Genomic DNA, 20877 nt, shown 5'->3' with positions numbered 1-20877 from the left:
TTTTTTCTACAACTGCTTTCATACATCTTCACATCTTCTGTTGAAACATGGCTGTAAAGTGAATGGCAGTTGTAGGTAGAATAGGGAATGAAGGCCATCAAGACATTGTTTGATAATTTCTGTAACTTTCTCAGAGCAGGTGTTTGAGTCAGACCATAGGAAGATCAGACATTGCAGAGGTTATTCTACTTTGTGCATTTGTAAATGTAATGCCAAAGGACACAAGGTTCAAGAGTAATTGATTGGAGAGAGGGAGCTCATTCTGTTTAAAAGTGGACTTTCACAAGATTGTAATCTGAGTTATTGAGAGGAGAGGTAACCTCTACAGTGTAGCAAGAAGAACTGGTTTAAAAAAATAACTTCAAAGGTATGAGAGAGTAGAGCAGGTGATCTGGAATTTGAGTAGGTAAATGTATGATTTGCATTAGTTCATTAAGTATGGTTTAAACTTCTATATCATGTCCAGCTTGATCTGTGGTGTTGGAAAAGGGTCATTTGGAGTTGTGAACATTAAAGTCACCTAGGAAGATGATTTCACTATTTGGATAACTGGATTGAAGATGATTGAGTTTCATGGATAAGAATGTCAAGCGATCAAGAGTCGTTTTTAGAATTTGGAGAGTGATAAATACAGCAAATGAATGTCACTGAATGTGGCATGGAAACTTTGAGCCAGAGGAGGTCAAAAGCCAGTGATTCTAAATTAGGCATTCTCTGGCAGACAAGCTCACAAAGAAATAGGTGCCACCCCTGAGGTGAAATGAATCGTTGAAGTGTGTAATTTGGACAATGAAGGTGGATTGTGGTTGAGTAGCTGCAATTTGTTGGTATTTATGCCACAGATGTTGGTAAAGTGGATGTGAAAGTGAAACATTTTGACATATTTAGTTTAGTATATTGGTTTTTGGCATAGAGTTATATTCATGTTGCAGTGACACTGTTGTATGGTTCATTTATGATTCAGGCTTGATGAAACTATAGAGTAGGAAATGCAGTGTGAGATGATAACTCTTGGCCATAACATAATCTCCTTGCCATATTGTCTCCCGCCTTTCTGGCATGAACTAGTAGAGAATGAAGCATTGGGATTATATGCTAACTGAACAGAAAGCCTCTTGCCTTATAACTGACAGTTTTGGACCTGTATACTATCTGGCAGTCAGCACGTGGTTAATTTTTACATTTGTACCCTCATATGGAGATTTGTGTCTCTAAGCATGTGTGGCAAGTCCTTGAAGGTTATCATCTACACTGCATGGTGAAGAGGGGGAAACAGAAATTGGATCCCCTTCTTTAGGAGCTAAACAAGGTAGTCAGAACCATAATTCCATAATATTCCATAAAATGGAATTCCATAACCATAATGGAGAGTTCAATAATCTCCAATAAGCAGGGTGGTGTTTCAATGGGGGAGGAAGGTAATCTGCTGCCTAGTGAATCTGGTTGGAGTAAGATATCCTTTTGAACTACCTTCAGTTCATTTCTTCTCTTATGCATTTCCTATCCATGAAAGGTAAACCATTATTGTTCATCAGTATCATGGGCAGGCTAAGGTGTTTTTTTTTTTTTTATCATTTTATTTGTATTTACCTTTTATTTATTTTTTACATAGTCCAGAAATTCTGCTCTAGAGACCAAATATGGAACTTTTACATGCTTCCAATAGCATGGCAGTCAGCAGGCTAAATACTGGGCAAAGAAATTTATTTCTTACCTAAAAACAATCATCACACCTGCAAAAATAAATAAATAAAATAAAATAAAATAGAAACATTTCTAGTATGTCTTCTTTTCATAGAAGCCTACTCAGTGATAATCGTAAACAACCTTGCTTGTGTCGTGATTCAAACCTGCAGCCTGTTGGTTGGTTTGGTTGGTGAGTAGGTACATTAACCATTCAGCCAAGCAGAATGGCATCTATCTTTTTTCTTATCAAAATAATCAGTACCTTGCTCAGACATCAACACTTGTTTAAGGCCTGGTTGGCTGAGTGGTTATCTGCTCTCCAGCCAAAAGGCTGTGGATTCAAAGCCTGCCGTGGGCATGGATGTTTGTGATTGTTTGTGAAAAATACTAGTGGTGGTGGTGGGCAGTAGATGGCATTGGTGTAGATGATGATGGTAGTTACGGCTCATTGTGGTTGGTGGATTGAGTGATGGAGACAGAGAGTTGTAGAGCAGGTGCCCTCCCTCGATGAGTCTTTGGACTCCCTGGGATGTCACATAATAATAATAATAATAATTAAGGTTATTCTTTCACAGTCATTCTTTCTTTTACTTAACAAATAGTAAAAAGTACTCTTTGGGATTTACTTTGGACTTTGCTGTTTTTTTCTCATAATCTGATTTTGCTTTCTTTAAAAAAGAAAGCAAAATTCCTTATCCTCCACCTTGTCCTATTTTATCCTATCCTATTTTATCCTTGTCCTTTCCTATCCTATTTATCCTCCTGATCTTGTGCATACAGTCTGATATTGTTTTTGATTTTTTATTTTGATTATTTATCTGTGTTGCTAGCATCCTTTCCTTTCAGATTTTACACAATGGCACTTCTTTGTATTACCTAGTCATAATTTTCACTTTATATTTCTGCATATATCCTTTCATAACTGAAAATTTCACATGCATGACTGCCTCCTAAGTCAAAACTACATGATTTTTCTCCCCATTTGGAGGCAATTTAGCTAACTTCATTATTCACACATCTTGTGATGCCATAGACCACATTAATTACATGCTGTTTTAATTAATTTTCTCTTAGTTGTGTATAAATTGCATTTCTTTCTTGCAGCGTTATATTTCCTCTTTCCAATCTGCATCTCCATAGCTGAAGTCCTCCATAATAGCTACTTCGGCCATTCATTGTACTAATTTATCAAAGCATATTGTCTACATCTTTCTTGTACTCCTGGCCTGTACTCGCAACTGATTGTATATTTTATTGTTTGCTTCTGCCTCACAGCAGATTGTCTCAAATGCACTGCTTTCCACATCTTTCTCTCTATCTCTCTCTCTCTCTCTCTCTGTTCCTTCCCCTTTTTTGATTCAATTCATGTAATGAACAATTCATTAAATGCGTTATAATATAATACATTTTTTCAACCTATATTTCATTCTTGTATGTGTGATATCATCCAGAGCTTCAATTAAGAGAGAATAGAGAAGGAGGAACTGACGGTATATACAGAATTAAGTATATATGATATTATGAGGGGTAGTCTGAAAAGTTCTCAGTCTCAACCATAGATGGTAACACTGTCAGCAAGATTTTTTTTTTCCAAGTTGGTACATCTGTCATAAGCACCGATGTGAAATTGCAAGTCATTCTATCAAGTAGTTTGTTTCATACAGCTGTCTGAAGCAAAAGTGTTGTCTGTATCTCTTGAAATGGATAAAATCGAGTATCATGTGGTTATAAAATTCTTTGTAAAAGAAGGTATAATACCAAAAGAAATTCATTCGAAGTTCATAAAAGTTTATGGGCACTCTTCTCCTTCATTATCGACAATTAAGAAATGGTCTGCTGAGTTTAAACGTAGCCATACCAGCCTTGAAGATGATCCACATGAAGGACGTCCAAAAAGTGTAACAACACCAGAAATCATTCATCAAGTGCATGGTATTGGATGATCAGCTAGTCAAAGTGTGTGAAATTGCTGAGACTATAGGCATTTCAAAAGAATGTGTAGGATATAGGTTGGTCAATTGGTAGAGTCTCTGCTACTAATGGCTCGCAAAAAAGTTAAGCACGTTTGAGCGTGGTTAGTAGTGTTGGAAGGGATCAATCGTTCGATGCTGTTGGTACACTCTCCCTCGATGAGTCTCTGGACTCATTGGAGGTGTCACATAATAATAATAATAATAATAATATATTTTGCATGAAGAATTGCAAATGAAAAAGCTTTGCGTAAGATGGGTGCCACACTTGCTCACAGCAGATCAAAAACACACTCACATGAAAATTTCTGAACCGTGCTTGGAACGTTTTAACAAGAATAAAACTGATTTTGTGCATCGATTTATTACTATGGATGAGACTTGGATTCACCATTACACACCAGAATCCAAACAGCAGCCGAAACAGTGGACAGAAGCCGGGTGTTCAGTGCCAAAGAAGACAGAGTCAGTTCTATCAGCAGGAAAGGTCATGACATCGGTGTTTTGGGATGCTAAAGGCATTTTATTTATTAATTATCTTGAAAAGGGTAAAACAATAACTGGGGAATATTATTCCGATCTTTTAGCCAGACTAGACGAAAAAATTCGTGAGAAAAGACCTGGTTTGGAGAAGAAAAAAAATTATCTTTCATCAGGACAATGCACCTGCCCACAAAGGTGTTTTGGCAATGGAAAAATTAAGGGATCTGCACTATGAATTGTTAGAACATCCACCCTATTCCCCAGATTTGGCTCTCTCTGACTTCTATCTCTTCCCAAAACTAAAACTCTTCCTCGCTGGTCACCGTTTTTCTTCGAATCAAGAGGTGATTGCAGCTGTAGAGGGGTATTTTGCAGATCCTATTGAGAACCACTGGAATAAATGTATTAGTCTTAAGGGAGATTATGTTGAAAAATAAAAATAATTTTGAAATTATAAATTTGTTTTTTCATAGTTAGGCCAAGAACTTTTCAGACCACCCTCGTAATAAGGTTTTAAGACTTGATGCTATATCACCATTTATTTTAACACATTCACAACACACAGAGCACTAAATGCATTGCACCATGTCACAGTTGCCTTTAGAGTGGGCAACTGTGGACAAGTCATTTCATGCTTTCTGTTTGTATATCAAGTGAACATCATGTGGCAAATTGTTACAGATGCTTTCTAGAGAAACCAAAGCTATGTAGAAGGGGAAAACATTTTGGTTTCAGACTATATAAATACAATAATTTACCATTTATCCAGCCTTCGAAACTTTGATAATTGAAGTACAATCAAAACTTCAATTATCAAAACTTGCTGGTCTGATTAATGAAGGATCAGATAAACACTAGATTACTGTAACTGATAATTGAGAGAAATTCTATATCTGAGTGCTATATTACAATTACTAAATGTGTAATGAATTATATTTGAATCTACACTAATGAGACATACTAATTAGGATATTTTAACATATATATCATCATCATCATCATCAAATTCCTGCCATGTACCCTCAAGGGGTGTACAGGATATGATAGTACTACATGAAAAAAATTACATCATTATTAATTTCCTATCTACAATTTTCCTCCAAATCAGCCTGTTACTTGTCAACACTCCAACATTATCAGATCTTATATTTCTATCGTCTAAAGCACTTTGTACCGTATCAATCCACCTATATCTTGGTCTTCCTCTGGGTCGTTTTGCTGCCAACCCGGCAGAGAAGACTTGTTTTGCTAATCTTTCCTCGCCCATTCTGTTTAAGTGACCATACCACCTGAGATTAGCTCTGCTAACGCATTCCTGGATGCTGACAATGCCAAGTTCTTTCCTAATATCCTCGTTTTTAATATGATACTGCCATTGATCGCATCTGTTCACGCCTATAATCTTTCTCAGGACTCTCATATCTGTGGTCTCTAGTCTTTGGTCAAGTGTTTTACTTCTGACCCAGCTCTCAGATCCATAAGTTAAAACTGGTTTGAACACTGACTTGTATACAGCTAATTTAGTGTTCCGACTAATTTCTCTGTTATTCCATATGAATTTATTCAATTGACTTCCCACCATACCAGCTTTGCTGATTCTGTTGTCTATTTCTATATTTAATTTACCATCTTCACTAAAAATCGTGCCTAAATAGCTGAAATGTTTTACTTGTTCCACAGGTTCTCCATTCACAACACAGTTGACATTTTCAATGATTCTGCCTATTTTCATTGTCTTTGTCTTTTTATTGCTGACCTTCATACCATATCTATTACAACAGCTATTCAATTTAGTCAGAGAATCTTGCAGACTTGTAGCGGATTTATTTAGAAGTATAACATCATCTGCATAAAGCAAAGAGCTGAAATTAACATCTCCAATTTTGATATCATGTTTAATACCACTTTCCTTCATAATGTGATCCATATAGGTAATGAATAACAGAGGGGATAATGTACATCCTTGTCTCACACCAGATTTAACATTAAACCATCTTCCTGTACTTCCTTCAATTCTAACTGCTGACTTACAACTCAAATAAAGACTAAGTATTGCTTGATATAATGCCCCATTGACACCATATAACTGCAGCGTATTGAATAGCTTCTCTCTTGGCACCTTGTCATATGCCTTTTCCAGATTGACAAAACTTAAATACAGATCTTTGTTATATTCCCATGCTTTCTCGACTATTTGTCGTAAAGTGAAGATCTGATCCTGACAGCCTCTATTTGGCCTGAATCCAGCTTGTTCTTCACCAAGCTTTTCTTCCACAATTCTTCTCAACCGTTTCTCAAGTATACTTGCATAGATCTTGCCAGGAACACTCAGTAGGGAAATACCTCTGTAATTCTCACATTCAGTTTACATATATATTAATTAGAATAATTTAATTAATACTTGGATATTTTAGCAAAGTCAGATTGTCTCATCAGGGAACATTGTACAAACTGATATGTACATGCAGGCACTACATTTTGTAGTGAAGCAAGGCAACAACAATAAGGACAGTGACAATGAGCAGGGAAACAACATTTTGGACCTAAATTCCTAAAAAGTGCCTCCTAGTGCTGGGATGTTTTTGGCTGTTAGGCTAGTGTTCTGAGAATGAACACTTTTCAAATTAGAGGCAGTTTAATGCACCCAAATTTGTTAAGATTTAAATGATGTGGGAGATTCTATGACTTGTATTATATGAGACTTTTCATGGTGAGTTTCCAAAGCATGTTTCACAAGTTCTGAGTTTACAGCTTACAACTGCAGGGAAAAGACTTGGGAGAGCGAAGAAGGGATGCCAATTTTTTATATGATCTGTAAGTGTATTTTTTTAAGATTTTGGCTATTTTTTTTGAAATGTGCTCTTGATATATATCAAATGATGATAGTCTTAGTTTAATCTGTTTTGGAAGGATGGGGCAATGTGGTTTTGAGGTTTTAATATTTTTAAAATCAATTTTGGTTTTAAAAATGAACTGTGAATTCTGTAAACTGACAAGATTCCATCAGGTTGGCGGTGTGATCAAGGTATCTAGACTGCTATTGTTTTCTTTTTTTATGATGAATTGTATCCTGGGATGTTAATGAATTGATGTGTTAAGCACATCCAAGTCGTATGGCCAAATGGAGAACACATTATGTACATAGCATAGCCAAACAGTAGGTCTATGTGGGATGAAGTGTAGGGCTTTCTCTTCAATTGTCTCCTTGAAGTAGTTAGCCAGGAGAGGGAGGAAGCAGAGATCCCATGGCTGTTCCCTATATTTGTTTGTAGAATTTGCCTTGCCAGATGAAAAATAGCTTGAATTTATACTGAATGAACTTAAAGAAGGCTGAAATATTGGGAGGAAACTCAGTTTAGATAAGCTCCAAGATATCTTTAAGTGGACTTAGAATAGAGATAAAATGTCAAAACCTCTCAGTCAGTTCTCTATGTGCTCAAAGCACATAGAAGTTTGTGAACAATCTCTTTTCCATCTGTCACACACATACCATGTACATTCAATAGTTATTCTTTTGAGTTGTCTTTAGCTCACAGAGCTAATTTCTTTTCATATTCAGGGTTAGCTTTCTGTGCATCAGTTGTAACTCTTCTCGCTTGTAATAAATTTAGTTTAATCCTTGATCCAAGTGTGAGCAAACAAAGTTTGTGCCTGAAAGTATCTTCAGGACTGGGGGTAAGGTGGTACAACACCAGAACAACTCCTTGCAAAGGTGGAGCAAGCTACCAACACTCTTGTCTCAGTATCTCTCAAAATGCAAAACACATCTCCTTGCAGATGTCTAATGTTATGCATTAAGAGAAGGGCCACTACCCAGACTAGTTTCGACCTTTATTGAGGTCTCTTCAGTGGGAGCCAGGCCCAAGTGGAGATACCAGCCAGAAGCATTAGCAGGTCATCTCTACCTATAGGAGTTGCCAATTGGTGTGCCACCTTTTTAATAAATTACTCTGGATTTAGAGAAAGATGTTGAAAGTTTATTTTTCACTTGGTTAGAATATAATAAATTTAGTTTAATCCCTGATCCAAGTGTGAGCAAACAAAGTTTGCGCCTGAAAGTATCTTCAGGACTGGGGGTAAGGTAGTACAACACCAGGACGACTCCTTGCAAAGGTGGAACAAGCTACTCTGGATTTCTCTAAATCCAGAGTAATTTATTAAAAAGGTGGCACACCAATTGGCAACTCCTATAGGTAGAGATGACCTGCTAATGCTTCTGGCTGGTATCTCCACTTGGGCCTGGCTCCCACTGAAGAGACCTCAATAAAGGTCGAAACTAATCTGGATAGTGGCCCTTCCCTTAATGCATAACATTAGACATATCTGCAAGGAGATGTGTTTTGCATTTTGAGAGATACTGAGACAGGAATTTTGGTAGCTTGCTCCACCTTTGCAAGGAGTTGTTCTGGTGTTGTACCACCTTACCCCCAGTCCTGAAGATACTTTCAGGTGCAAACTTTGTTTGCTCACGCTTGGATCAAGGATTAAACTAAATTTATTATATTCTAACCAAGTGAAAAATAAACTTTCAACATCTTCTGGCTTGATCCTTATTATTTTCATAACTGACATAATTTTTATGCACATGGAATTACTTCAACAGCATCTTTTTATTACAAATCTCTTGACTAATAAGATTTTACACACCCATTTCACTCCTACTCTATTTATTCTCCAAACTTTAGGGACACATTCCAGTATTGCATCATTGAAGTATTTTTTTTAAATGCTTCCTATGCACTGCCGATATCCTTTCCATATAGCAAATGATACTATGGGACAGAACCTACTATAATTCTTCAGGTGGTCATAATTTCCTGCTTTGTAGTTCAGCATGTAACCTTTTTATGAATGGAACATCCATAAACTTAGTCACTTCTCAATTCAGTACAGCATGATCACTGTTACCAACTGGAGACAGTACAATCGTATCTTTAACTAAAACCCTTTCTAATACTATAATCTGATCTAACGGTCTTTAACCTCAAGTTCCTTCTGTCACATTCTGCTTGAGAAAGTTGTCTTAAAATTCGATAAATTCAATTTCATTCTTCTCATGAGATTTCACTACTACAAAATCAATATTTGAATAATTAAAGTCACCAATGATGATTCCGTATTTCACACTGATCATGTTTATTATTTGGTAATGCATTCTGTTGTCACTAGAATTTGATCACTAGATCTGTAACAACACCGCAATGTATTTGACCTTGTTAGACTCCATCTCTCACCAGATGACTTCAAACTCTCTACCCACATGGAAAACTGTTACTAGTGTTGCAGTCATAGATCTATACTCTTAGTAGATTCAAATCATCCAGTATCATTAGCAGCACACTATTCTCTCATATCCTGCCTGAAAGTACTGTACCCTTTGAAGAAACTAATGCTTGCAGTCTGAGGCTCCAACATGTTCACCTAGGCAACAAACTCTACTCCTTTCTTTTTTTGTGTTACTTCTGGCATTTGTGTACAGATATAATATGGTACCTGCATATTTTTTTTTATATACTCATTTCTGTAGTCTATATGATGTAGTTGGACAACTTGCAGATCTGTATTCTTATCTAATGTCTTGTTGATGCTGATATCCTTGCACTTGCTTAATTAGCCTGAACCAGATGAACTCACAATCTTTCCTGTCATTAGCATGGTAACATTGTCACTCTTTTGCACAGATTCTTACCATTCCTCCCATTATAATCTTCTTTCTCTGACTCTCTGTGATAGGTCTCATACCAATTAATAATTTTTCCAGACTCCTGATACCAAATGCATTCTGGTGTAGGCTATCTCTAATACATACCCATTCTTTCCTCCAACTCACTTCCCACATTCTTTCTGCACAGCCTACACATTGAATTGTTTGCAGTTTCTAAAATCTGTGGTTCCTAAAAGCAGGATGGCAGCATATTTAAAACTGTAAGCATCATGGCAAACATTTATCTATGTACTGTAATTCTGCACAAAAAGAAAGAGAGAGAGGGGCGGGGAGAGAGAGAGGGAGAGAAAGTAATTTTTCAAATAATATTTTTTAGTGAATTTTGTTTGATAAAATTCATTAAAAAGCATAATTTTTATAGAAAAGTGTCTTGCATAGCAAGGTCATGATAATGGTCCAGAAAAGAGTTGTGTGAGGAGAAAGAAGTTCGTTTTGTGAATGTGCAGGATAAATTGGAGGGGCAGATAAAGCTGTATGAAAGAGATGGGCTATATTTGAATAATTTGGTGTGAGTCAATTGGAGAAACTGTTGCTGCAAGAGAAAATGACTGAAGTGAATATAAAACCGGAGGAAGCAAGAGGAGTTGTGGAAGAGTAGGAGAGGTAGGTGAGTATGCGAATGGAGAGGTGAGTGGCACAAGTGAAGAGTATGAGAGAGAGAAGGAACACAGAGTGGACAGAGAGACACTATGTGAGAAGTGTAGATGACAGTTTCAGGAGTAGATGTGTGAGTGTGCAAGAAAGGATAAAGATTATCAAAGATGTGGGGTGACATTTAGGTCTGGGAGGTGCAGTTTCATTGTTGACAGACAAGAACTGATGGGAGGGGGAATTTGGTTGAGTCATATCCGAGAGAAATGGAGTCAGTGGGACTTGTTATAGAAACAAAAATGTTTACGCATTTATGTTTACAAATGATAGAAGCATTCAAAACAAGGGGAATGAAATTGTAGCATTGATAGAGTTCATTTACCCAAATATTATTGGTATAAGTAAGATATGGTTGAATGAGGTTGACATTCTGACAGGAATAGAGATGGAGGGATATGTAGTCTTTTGTGAAAACAAACAAAGCAAAGCAAAAAGAGAGGTGGAGTGCTATTGATAATGACAGAGGAGTTATACCCATCTAGGGTGAGATGCAAGGAGCAAATAAATTAATATTAATTTATTTGCTCCTTGTAAATAATGTAAATAAAGTGGAAGTTGACAGGATGAAATGTTTAGTAAGGTGTTACTATAGACTTGGTAATGTGGAACAAAAAGGAAGGAAATGTTTAGACATATTAGTCTGGCTAATAAGAAAAGGGTGATCATTACGGTCACCCATAATGGCAATATACAATATGGTATTTCAATTATGGTAATATACAGTAGATTGGAATGAAGAGACAGTATCAGTAACCACAGAGAATTAATTTCTTGAGTTGTTGAAGGACAACTACCTTAAGCAGTATGTAACAGAGGTCACTTGTTATTATTATTATGATTATTATTATTCAGACCTCCCTGGAGTAAAGAGACTCATCGTGGGTCATGTTGTTCGAGGGTCTTGGATTTTATTATCTCATCAGAAGATATTGCATTAAATGAAATGTCACATCTTCCTCCAGTTGGTGAAAGTGACCATGGATTGGTCACTTGGGTGATGGCCAGCCATATCAGGACATTTGTGAGAAAGGGTTATATGTGGAACTATAAGGCAAGTGATTGTGACAAACTCAGAAGGTGGCTTGCACCAATATCATGGAATAAGGAATTGGATGAGAAGGAAATCAGTGCTGCTTGGTCTCTACTCAGGAAAGTATCTGGCAGAGGCAGTGACTGAGAGTATTCCAAAGATCAGGAGATGAAATAAGGTAGGTGTAGAATGGATGACTGAAGAGGTGAAGCATACAATCTGAAAGAAAAAAGCCTTGTGAAGGTGACACAAGATGAGTGGCGATAATCAGTTACATGAGGAGTACAAAGAGCAGGGAAGGTAGCTTGCTTGGTAAGGGTAGCAAAAGTGCAGTATGGGTAGCAGTTAGCAAATGAGGCAAAAGAAATCCTAAGGAGGTTTTTCGATATGTGACCAGCAGAAGGAAAAATGATTATGAAAGGATGATGTTGATCAGTGATAATGGGAGAATGATAAACAATGAGGAAGATATAGTAGAGATGTTTAGTGAGCAGTTCATTAAAGTATTCCATCCTTGTGATTGTAACATAATGAGATCATAACATAACTTAAGAGCAGTGGGAATGGGGAAGGAACCAATGATGGTGAGTGAGCAGGAGGTATATGATGAACTTGGTCAACAAGACCATGGGACTTGATTGTATATCACCATGTCTTGAGGAATGTTCCAGGGAGACAACTGCTTTAACTTGCATTTTTAACATGAGTCTTAGATTAACCTAAGTTCCAAAGGAGTGGAAAGATGGCAAAATTATTCCACTTCATAAAGAGGTGATAAGACTAAGGTTTAAAAATTATAGTCCAATCAGCTTGTCTAGAGTTGTGGTCAAGGTGTTAGAGAAGCTAATGAGGACAAGGATACAGAACCAGGTTCATCGCAGCAGAATTCTCTTTAATGAACAGCATGAGTTTTCTAAGGGAAGATCATGTTTTTGCAATCTGCTTACTTATTATTATAACCAGGTGACAAATATATTGGACAAGGGGATGTATATGCAGTAATATATGTTTAGATTTTGCAAAGCCTTTTGGTAGATTGCAACATAACAAACTAGTAGTTAAATTGGAACAGATGGAGTTGGATAATATATTAGTGTGTTGGATTGGAGATTGGATTGAACAAAAAAAAGTCAAGAAATTGCTTGTGTATTTATCCTTGTAAAACCATACTGGAAATGATATATTTGTTCTATTTTGTCCAGCAGAGGTTTAAACCTGACCATTTAAATTGTTTAGTATAGAATATATCTTTGTATGACATCCTCAGATCTATTTGATCTTTGAAACTTTATGCTAGTTGAACTCTTCTCATGGTTGATATTTGCATTTCTGGAATGATGAGATAGCAACTGGAAGTATATCCTCATTTATAATTACAGAGGATGTAATTATAAATGAGGTGTCAAATCATCCACCAATTGGTGAGAGTGACCATGAGGTGATTACCTGGGTGGTTGCCAGCATTGTGAGGACCTCTGTGAGAAAAGGGTATATGTGGAACTACAAGGGGTGGGGGGTATGAAGAGCTCAGGAGACAGCTTGAGGGTGTAGCATGGAATGAGGAGTTAACTGGAAAAGAGATCAATGCAGCTTGGGGGATTTTCAAAAACTATGTAGTAGATGCAATGTCTAAATGTATTCCAAGGGTGAGAAGGTTAAATAAGGTAGGTGTGAGATGGATAAATAAAGAGATTAAGCATGTGATACAGAGAAAGAGGCCATTGTGGAGGCAGCATAAGAGAAGTGGAAATAACCAATTCCATAAGGTCTACAAAGACCAGGCAAGGAGGGTGACTTGGTTGGTGAGGGTAGGTAAAGAGAGGTATGAACAGCAGTTAGCTAATGAAGCCAAAAAGAATCCTAAGGAGTTATTTCGATATGTAGCCAACAAAAGAAAGAATGATAATGGAAGGATGACATAGATAGGAGAAAATGGTATAAAGACAGCTGCTGCAGAATGTGTGGTAGAGATACTTAATGAGCGGTTCATAAAGGTATTTCAATCTTGTGAATGTGACTTCATGGAGAGATTGAAAGCAGTAGATGATGGGGAGGAGAGACTGACTGTAAGTGAGCAAGAGGCGCATGGGGAGTTGAGTAAACTAGATGTTAATAAATAAGGCTGTGGGACTTGATAATATATCACCACGTATTCTGAAGGAATATGCCAGGGACTTGACACCTGCCTTGACATATTTTTTTAATACGAGTCTTGCACTCAGTCAAGTTCCTAAGGAGTCGAAGGAGGGCAAGATTGTGCCACTTCATAAAGGAGGTGATCGAACTCAAACTTCAAACTATAGGCCTATCTGTGTGTCAGGTGTTGTGGTTAAGTTGTTGGAAAAGCTTGTGAGAACTCGGATCCAGAGTTGGGTTGACAACAATGGTATTATCTTAGATGGACAGCATGGATTTGCTAAGGGGAGGTCATGTTTTAGTAATCTACTTACTTATTACAATAAAGTGACTGCTTCCTTGGATAGAGGAGAAGGATACACAGTAATATACTTAGATTTCGTAAAGGCTTTTGATAGAGTACCTCATGATAAATTGATAGTCAAACTAGAGTAGATGGAGTTGGATATTAGATTAGTGCATTGGATTGGAGACTGGGTATCTGATAGGTATCAAGTTGTGTATGGGGGGAGCGATATCCAGGAAAAGGAAAGTTGCTAGTAGAGTGCCTCAGGGGTCTGTTTTAGGTCCATTACTGTTTAACTTGTATATTAATGATATTGGTGAAGATTTGGATGGAGATATTCAGTTGTTTGCAGATGATGCAAAGTTGAACCATGAAGAGTAGTGAAGATATTGTGGCCTTACAAGAAGACTTGAATAAATTAAGTGATTGGGCACGGAAATAGGGATGTGAGTTCAATGTTGCAAAATGTAAGGTTTTAAAATTTGGAAAGCAAAGATGGGATGCAGAATTTATGCTTGGTGAGGATATATTGTTGGAGGTGGAAAAAATAAGAGATCTGGGGATGATAGTGGATAAGGATCTGAAATTTAGGGGACACATAGCCAAAATTATGAAGACAACACAAAGGCTTCTGGGAATGATGCTTAGGACACTGACATGCAGAAGTAGGGAGATTCTTGTTCCGTTGTATAAGGCTATGATTAGGCCACACATGGACTATTGTGCCCAGATTTGCTCACCTAGTTTTCAGAAGGATGAAGAGATGTTGGAAAGGGTCCAAAGGCGACTGACTAAGGTAGTTTCTGACCTCAGGAATGTCGAGTATGAGGAAAGATTGAGAAGATGTAATTTGCAGAGTCTAGTGGACAGGAGGAAGAGGGGAGATATGATAGAGACCTACAAGTTATTAAGGGGTTGTTATAGGATCAATGCTAGAGAAGTTCTACAGAAAATAGTGTGAGATCAGGGAAGAACCAGAGGTCATCCCTGGAAACTGTATAAAGAGGGTGTGAGTAGTGGAGTGAGAGGCAGGTTTTTTTTCATGCAGAGTTGTAAATGATTGGAATGCCTTGCCTGAGAGTGTAGCATTTGCAAGGAGTTTGAATGTGTTCAAGGCATGGTATGATGAGCTGTGTGTGTGATAAAAGGACCTCCCAGATGAGTCTTTGACTCCATGAGATCTTGGGGTAATAATAATAATAATTTCTACATTTCTTTCTGATGTAGTGCAACATTACATTACAGTATTAGATATTCACACTTTGGTATACACTTTAATTTAGCCATTACTGTTAATATTTCTAGTAGCAAGGCTTATATGTTGATCATACATAACTGGTAATTAGTTTACGGAATTAACAACGCATATAAAGTATATTAATTAAAGGTAACTTTAATAAATAACTTCTATATTTCGGCAACATCACGTTGCCATCTTCAGGAATATAAAGATATTGTATGTGCACGCAGGCACTAACAAAAGCAAATGAAGAAGAAAGCATGAAAATAATATTGTCCCTAAAGTCCTAATGGTGCCCTCTGGTGGGCTAATTTGGTTGAACTTGGCAGTTGGGCTGAAGTTCTCAAAATGTAAGTCTCCCAAATTTGGGGTAGTTTCATGCACCCTAATTTGTTGAGGTTAGGAACATTTTTTAGAGCCGCTGAAGATTTCTTGAATAATCTTTCATATTTAAACTTGCTGCGGTGTATTATTTTTGTTTTCTTCCAACAAATTCTATGGTGGGTATCTAAGGCATGGTCTGCCAGCCTAGAGCGGCTGTACTAGTGAAACCGGATGTAGTCTTTGTGTTCTGAAATCCTGATATTTGTTGTTCTGCCTGTTTGGCCAAAGTAGGACAGTTTGCAGCTGCAAGGGACCTGGTATACACCAGGGTGGTCTAGGAGAAGTGGTTGGTCTTTGGTAGAGTGGATAAGGGATGCCAACTTTTTATATGGTCTGTAACAAGAAGTAAGGTTTTTCTGAGGATATTGGTTATTTTCTCAGAGGTGCCCTGGATGTAGGGGATGGTGATAGATTTGGTGTAATCTTTATTGTGGAGGGGGGGGTTGTGGTTTACTGGTTTGAGTATTTTTTGGATTTTTTGGGGGTTATAGCCATTGGCTAAGAAAGTGTTGTCGATGTGGTTTAGTTCAGTAGTTAGGGCCTTGTCATCTGAGCAGATTAATTTTGCCCTGTTATATAGTGTTTTTATAACCCCATATTGTTGTGAGGGGGGGGGGGAATTGCTGATGAATGTATCTGGCAGTATTGGTGGGTTTTCTGTAAACAGAGAAAACCAAAGATCCATCAAGCTGGTGGGTGATTAAAGTGTCTAGGAAGGGGAGGGTGTTGTTTTCCTCTTTTTCTAAGGTGAACTGGACTCTGGGGTGTTGGTTGTTTAAGTGTGTTAGGAAGGAGCAGAGTGAGTCTGAGCCATGTGGCCAAATAGCAAACACATCATCCACGTATCGAAGCCAAATAGTGGGTTTTTGTGGGGCGGAGCTTAAGGCTTTCTCTTCAAAGGTCTCCATAGAGAAATTGGCCAAGGGTGGGGAAAGTGGTGAACCCATGGCTGTCCCCTCTATCTGTTTGTAGAACTTTCCTTGCCAAATGAAATAGCCTGAGTTCATTGTGAACTGAAATAGGGCTGAGATATCGGGAGGAAACTTGGCTTGGATGAGCTTTAGGGTTTCTTTGAGTGAGACATTAGTGAATAGGGAGGAGATGTCAAAACTGACCATTATGTCAGTGTGTTGGAGTGAGAGGTTTTCTATACTGGCTTTAAAGTGGGCTGAGTTTTTTATGTGTGATAGTGTGTTGCCAGTATAGTGTGCGAGTGTTTTGGCTAAATGTTTGGCTAATTTATATGTGGGGGAATCAATGCCATCCACTATGGGACGTAATGGCACATTTTGTTTATGTATTTTTGGGAGTCCATATAATCGGGGAGGTCTAGAGTTATAAGGTTTTAGTTTGTTAGTGACTTCCACAAGCCAAGAAGTGACTTTCGTAAGGAGTCTGTGGAGAGTTCTAATATGAGAGCTGGTAGGATTATATTCAATAGGGAGGTAAGTAGTACGGTCTAGTACTAAAGCATTAAGCTTACCTTTGTAGTCCTTTTGATTTAGCACCACAGTGGCGTTTCCCTTATCCGCTTTGGTGATTACTATTTTTTTGTTATTCTTCATTTCTTGTAGGGCTGCATATTCGTCTTTGGATAAATTGGTTTTTGGAGGTTTGGCTTTAGTGAGAACACCAACTACATTCAGTCTGACATTGTTGGCGATATGGTTAGGAAGGTTGCGAATCCCACGTTCTATTTGGACCATGATTTCTTCGGCAGGTATTCTTTTAAGAGCTAGGGCGAAATTGTGACCACGTGCAAGTGCGGTGAGTGCCTCAGGCTTTAAAATTACAGACGAGAGGTTGACTACTGTGTTGAGTGGTGGCTGTGGTAAGGAACTAGAATTCTTTATCAGGTTTTCGTATTTTTTCAAAACGCTCACACACTATACTGGCAACACACCATCACACATAAAAAACTCAGCCCACTTTAAGGCCAGTAGAGAAAACCTCTCTCTTTAACACACTGACATAATGGTCAGTTTTGACGTCTCCTCCCTATTCATTAATGTCCCACTCAAAGAAACCCTAGAGCTCATCCAAGCCAAGTTTCTTCCCGATATCTCAGCCCTATTTCAGTTCACAATGAACTCAGGCTATTTCGTTTGGCAAGAAAAGTTCTACAAACAGATAGAGAGGACGGCCATGGGTTCACCACTTTCCCCACCCTTGGCCAATTTCTTTATGGAGACCTTTGAAGAGAAAGCCTTAAACTCTGCCCCACAAAAATCCACTATTTGGCTTCGTTACGTGGATGATGTGTTCGCTATTTGGCCAAATGGCTCAGACTCACTGCACTCCTTCTTAACACACTTAAACAACCAACACCCCAGAGTCCAGTTCACCTTAGAAAAAGAGGAAAACAACACCCTCCCCTTCCTAGACACTTTAATCACCTGCCAGCTTGATGGATCTTTGGTTTTTTCTGTTTACAGAAAACCCACTCATACTGGCAGATACATTCACCAGCAATTTCCCCCCCCCCCTCACAACAATATGGGGTTATAAAAACACTATATAACAGGACAAAATTAATCTGCTCAGATGACAAGGCCCTAACTACTGAACTAAACCACATCCACAACACTTTCTTAGCCAATGGCTATAACCCCAAAAAAATCCAAAAAATACTCAAACCAGTAAACCACAACCCCCCCCCCTCCACAATAAAGATTACACCAAATCTATCACCATCCCCTACATCCAGGGCACCTCTGAGAAAATAACCAATATCCTCAGTAAATATGACCTTACTTCTTGTTACAGACCATATAAAAAGTTGGCATCCCTTATCCGCTCTACCAAAGACCAACCACTTCCCCTAGACCTACCTGGTGTATACCAGGTCCCTTGCAGCTGCAAACTGTCCTACTTTGGCCAAACAGGCAGAACAACAAATATCAGGATTTCAGAACACAAAGACTACATCCGGTTTCACCAGTACAGCCGCTCTGGGCTGACAGACCATGTCTTAGATACCCACCATAGAATTTGTTGCAAGAAAACAAAAATAATACACTGCAGCAAGTTTAAATACAAAAGATTATTCAAGGAATCTTCAGGAGCTCTAAAAAACGTTCCTAACCTCAACAAATTTGGGTGCATGAAACTACCCCAAATTTGGGAGACTTACATTTTGAGAACTTCAGCCCAACTGCCAAGTCAACCAAATTAGCCCACCAGAGGGCACCATTAGGACTTTAGGAACAATATTAGTTTCTTGCTTTCTTCCTCATTTGCTTTTGTTAGTGCCTGCGTGCTCATACCATATCTTTATGTTCCTGAAGATGGCAACGTGACGTTGCCGAAATATAGAAGTTATTTATTAAAGTTACCTTTAATTAATATACTTTATATGCGTTGTTAATTCCGTAAACTAATTACCAGTTACTGTTAATATTATATAATTTTGTAATTTAAAATAAGTAAATTTATAAGAAAAAAGCATCAGTTTTTCTCACTGGAGTCTTCTGGTGAAGACTCTAGATTGTTTCATTTATAAAAATATATGCAGTTGTAATTACAGAATACATTTACACAATTGATGGGCATAGGATTCCCTATGATGGTCAACATGGATTTGTGAAGGGTCTTGCTTTAGCAATCAGTGAGATGATTAGTTGTTGTACAAGATGGGAATGGATAATAGATTTGTTGCATGGATTGAAGATTGGCTCTCTGAACTATGCTATAAGTTGTGTGTAGTGCAACAGTACTCCAGAAAAGAAAAATAGCCTGTGGTGTGCTACTGGAATATGTATGGGTACCCTACTTAACTTATTTATTAATGCTATTTTGTATGGAGTGAGTGGAAATCTTCAGTTGTTTGCATTTGCTGCTGTTAACTCCCTTCAGAAAATTTAATAGATTGTTAGCTAGGATGAATGAGTGGGATTGCAGTTTTAATGTTAATAAGTGCAAGATGTTGAAATTTGGAGTGCAAATGTTTAAGGTTATGTACTGTATTGGTAGTGTTTCAGGAGGTGGATGAGGTTTGAAATCTGAGGTTGATGGTTGACACGGACCTAAAGCTCAGAGGACATATTGCAAATGTAGAAGACTACACCTTTCATTGCTGCTATGATATGAAGTATATATTGACAAGTCCGGATAAAGAGGTAGTCGTACTACTCTATAAAGCATTGGCCAAATCTGACATGGACTACTGTGCTCAAATTTGGTCACCTACCACTGCAGGATGGAAACCCAAGAACATGAGTAACTAAGACAATGTCAAGACTTCAGAATGTTAGTCATAGGGAGAGGTTGAGGTATTGTAAATCACAATTTAGCAGGAAGGCAGAAAAGAGTAATATGCTAGAGACATTAGCGAGAAGATTTTACTGGAGTGATAGAAGGAATCATACATGAAATGGAAGGTGAAAGGAGGAAGAGAACGAGGTTATTTCTGGAAGTTGTGTAAAGGTATAGTGAAGAGGAAAGAGATCAATAAATTTTTTGCATGGAGTGTAGTGGATTGGTGAGTGGAATGCATTATTGGAAAGTGCTGTGGATGCTTCGAGTTCGAGTGAATTTAAGGTTCAATACGATAGATATCTTGATGATTGAGATCTCCCATTATGAGTCTGTTGACGCCCTGAAAATTTGTTATACTGTACTAAAAATAAGGTACTCTTATAAACTGTTCAGTTATTTAATAAAATATTTAAGAATAGCATGTAACTTTTAATTGTTCCTTTCTTTTTAGATAACGTCAATCAATAGCTATCAGACAATGGTTATTACTAGATACAAGATCATATTATGAGGTGTATTATTAGATCATTGAATTTTATCCTTTTTTTTCATATTTTTACAAAAATTATTTAGGTACATATCTATTAAAAGTACTTTTATTTAATAAATTTTGAAAGTTTTTATTTCATGATTTTCTCTTTAAGGATGAAGAAGAAGATGAGACTATCTTGGCAATGCCAGCTGCACCTGGAGTTCATCCTGTAGTACATGGAACATTGGATGTGAACAATGATGATAATCTCCATAAAGCAGGAACCCTCCTTTTGGCAATTCAGAATGGTGGTATTCATACCCAGCAGTTAACATAAGTTGGACCATGGCCTATGTGTACTTACAGAAGAATTACAGTCACTGTATATTCTAATATCTTTAAAGAACCAAGATTAACAGATAGCATCATTATTTGTCTACTGAGAAAGTAGCGATGTGTGTATATATATATATATATATATATATTAGTAACCACTGTCTTTCATACACTTGCTTGTCCTAATCTTGTATTCATCATTGTAATCACTGCATATCCTG

At 37.6% G+C, this 20877-nt stretch overlaps 1 protein-coding gene across 1 annotated transcript in view; it reads left to right on the top strand.

Moving 5' to 3' along the window:
• Window positions 1-20657, top strand: part of LOC150110289 (uncharacterized) — a 359887-nt gene extending 339230 nt beyond the window's left edge. The window contains exon 13 of the mRNA XM_090395274.1: window positions 20493-20657. Within this exon, the coding sequence (XP_090251400.1) occupies window positions 20493-20657 (165 nt within the window). The remainder of the gene's footprint in view (window positions 1-20492) is intronic.
• Window positions 20658-20877: the final 220 nt, after the last annotated feature.

Source organism: Typopeltis vanoorti, chromosome 1 (assembly GCF_054136105.1).
Source record: "Typopeltis vanoorti isolate ZY-2024b chromosome 1, IOZ_Tvanoo_1.0, whole genome shotgun sequence".
Lineage (NCBI taxonomy): Eukaryota > Metazoa > Arthropoda > Arachnida > Uropygi > Thelyphonidae > Typopeltis > Typopeltis vanoorti.
The sequence above is the reverse complement of the archived record's forward strand: the minus strand, read 5'-3'. Positions and strand labels throughout refer to the sequence as shown.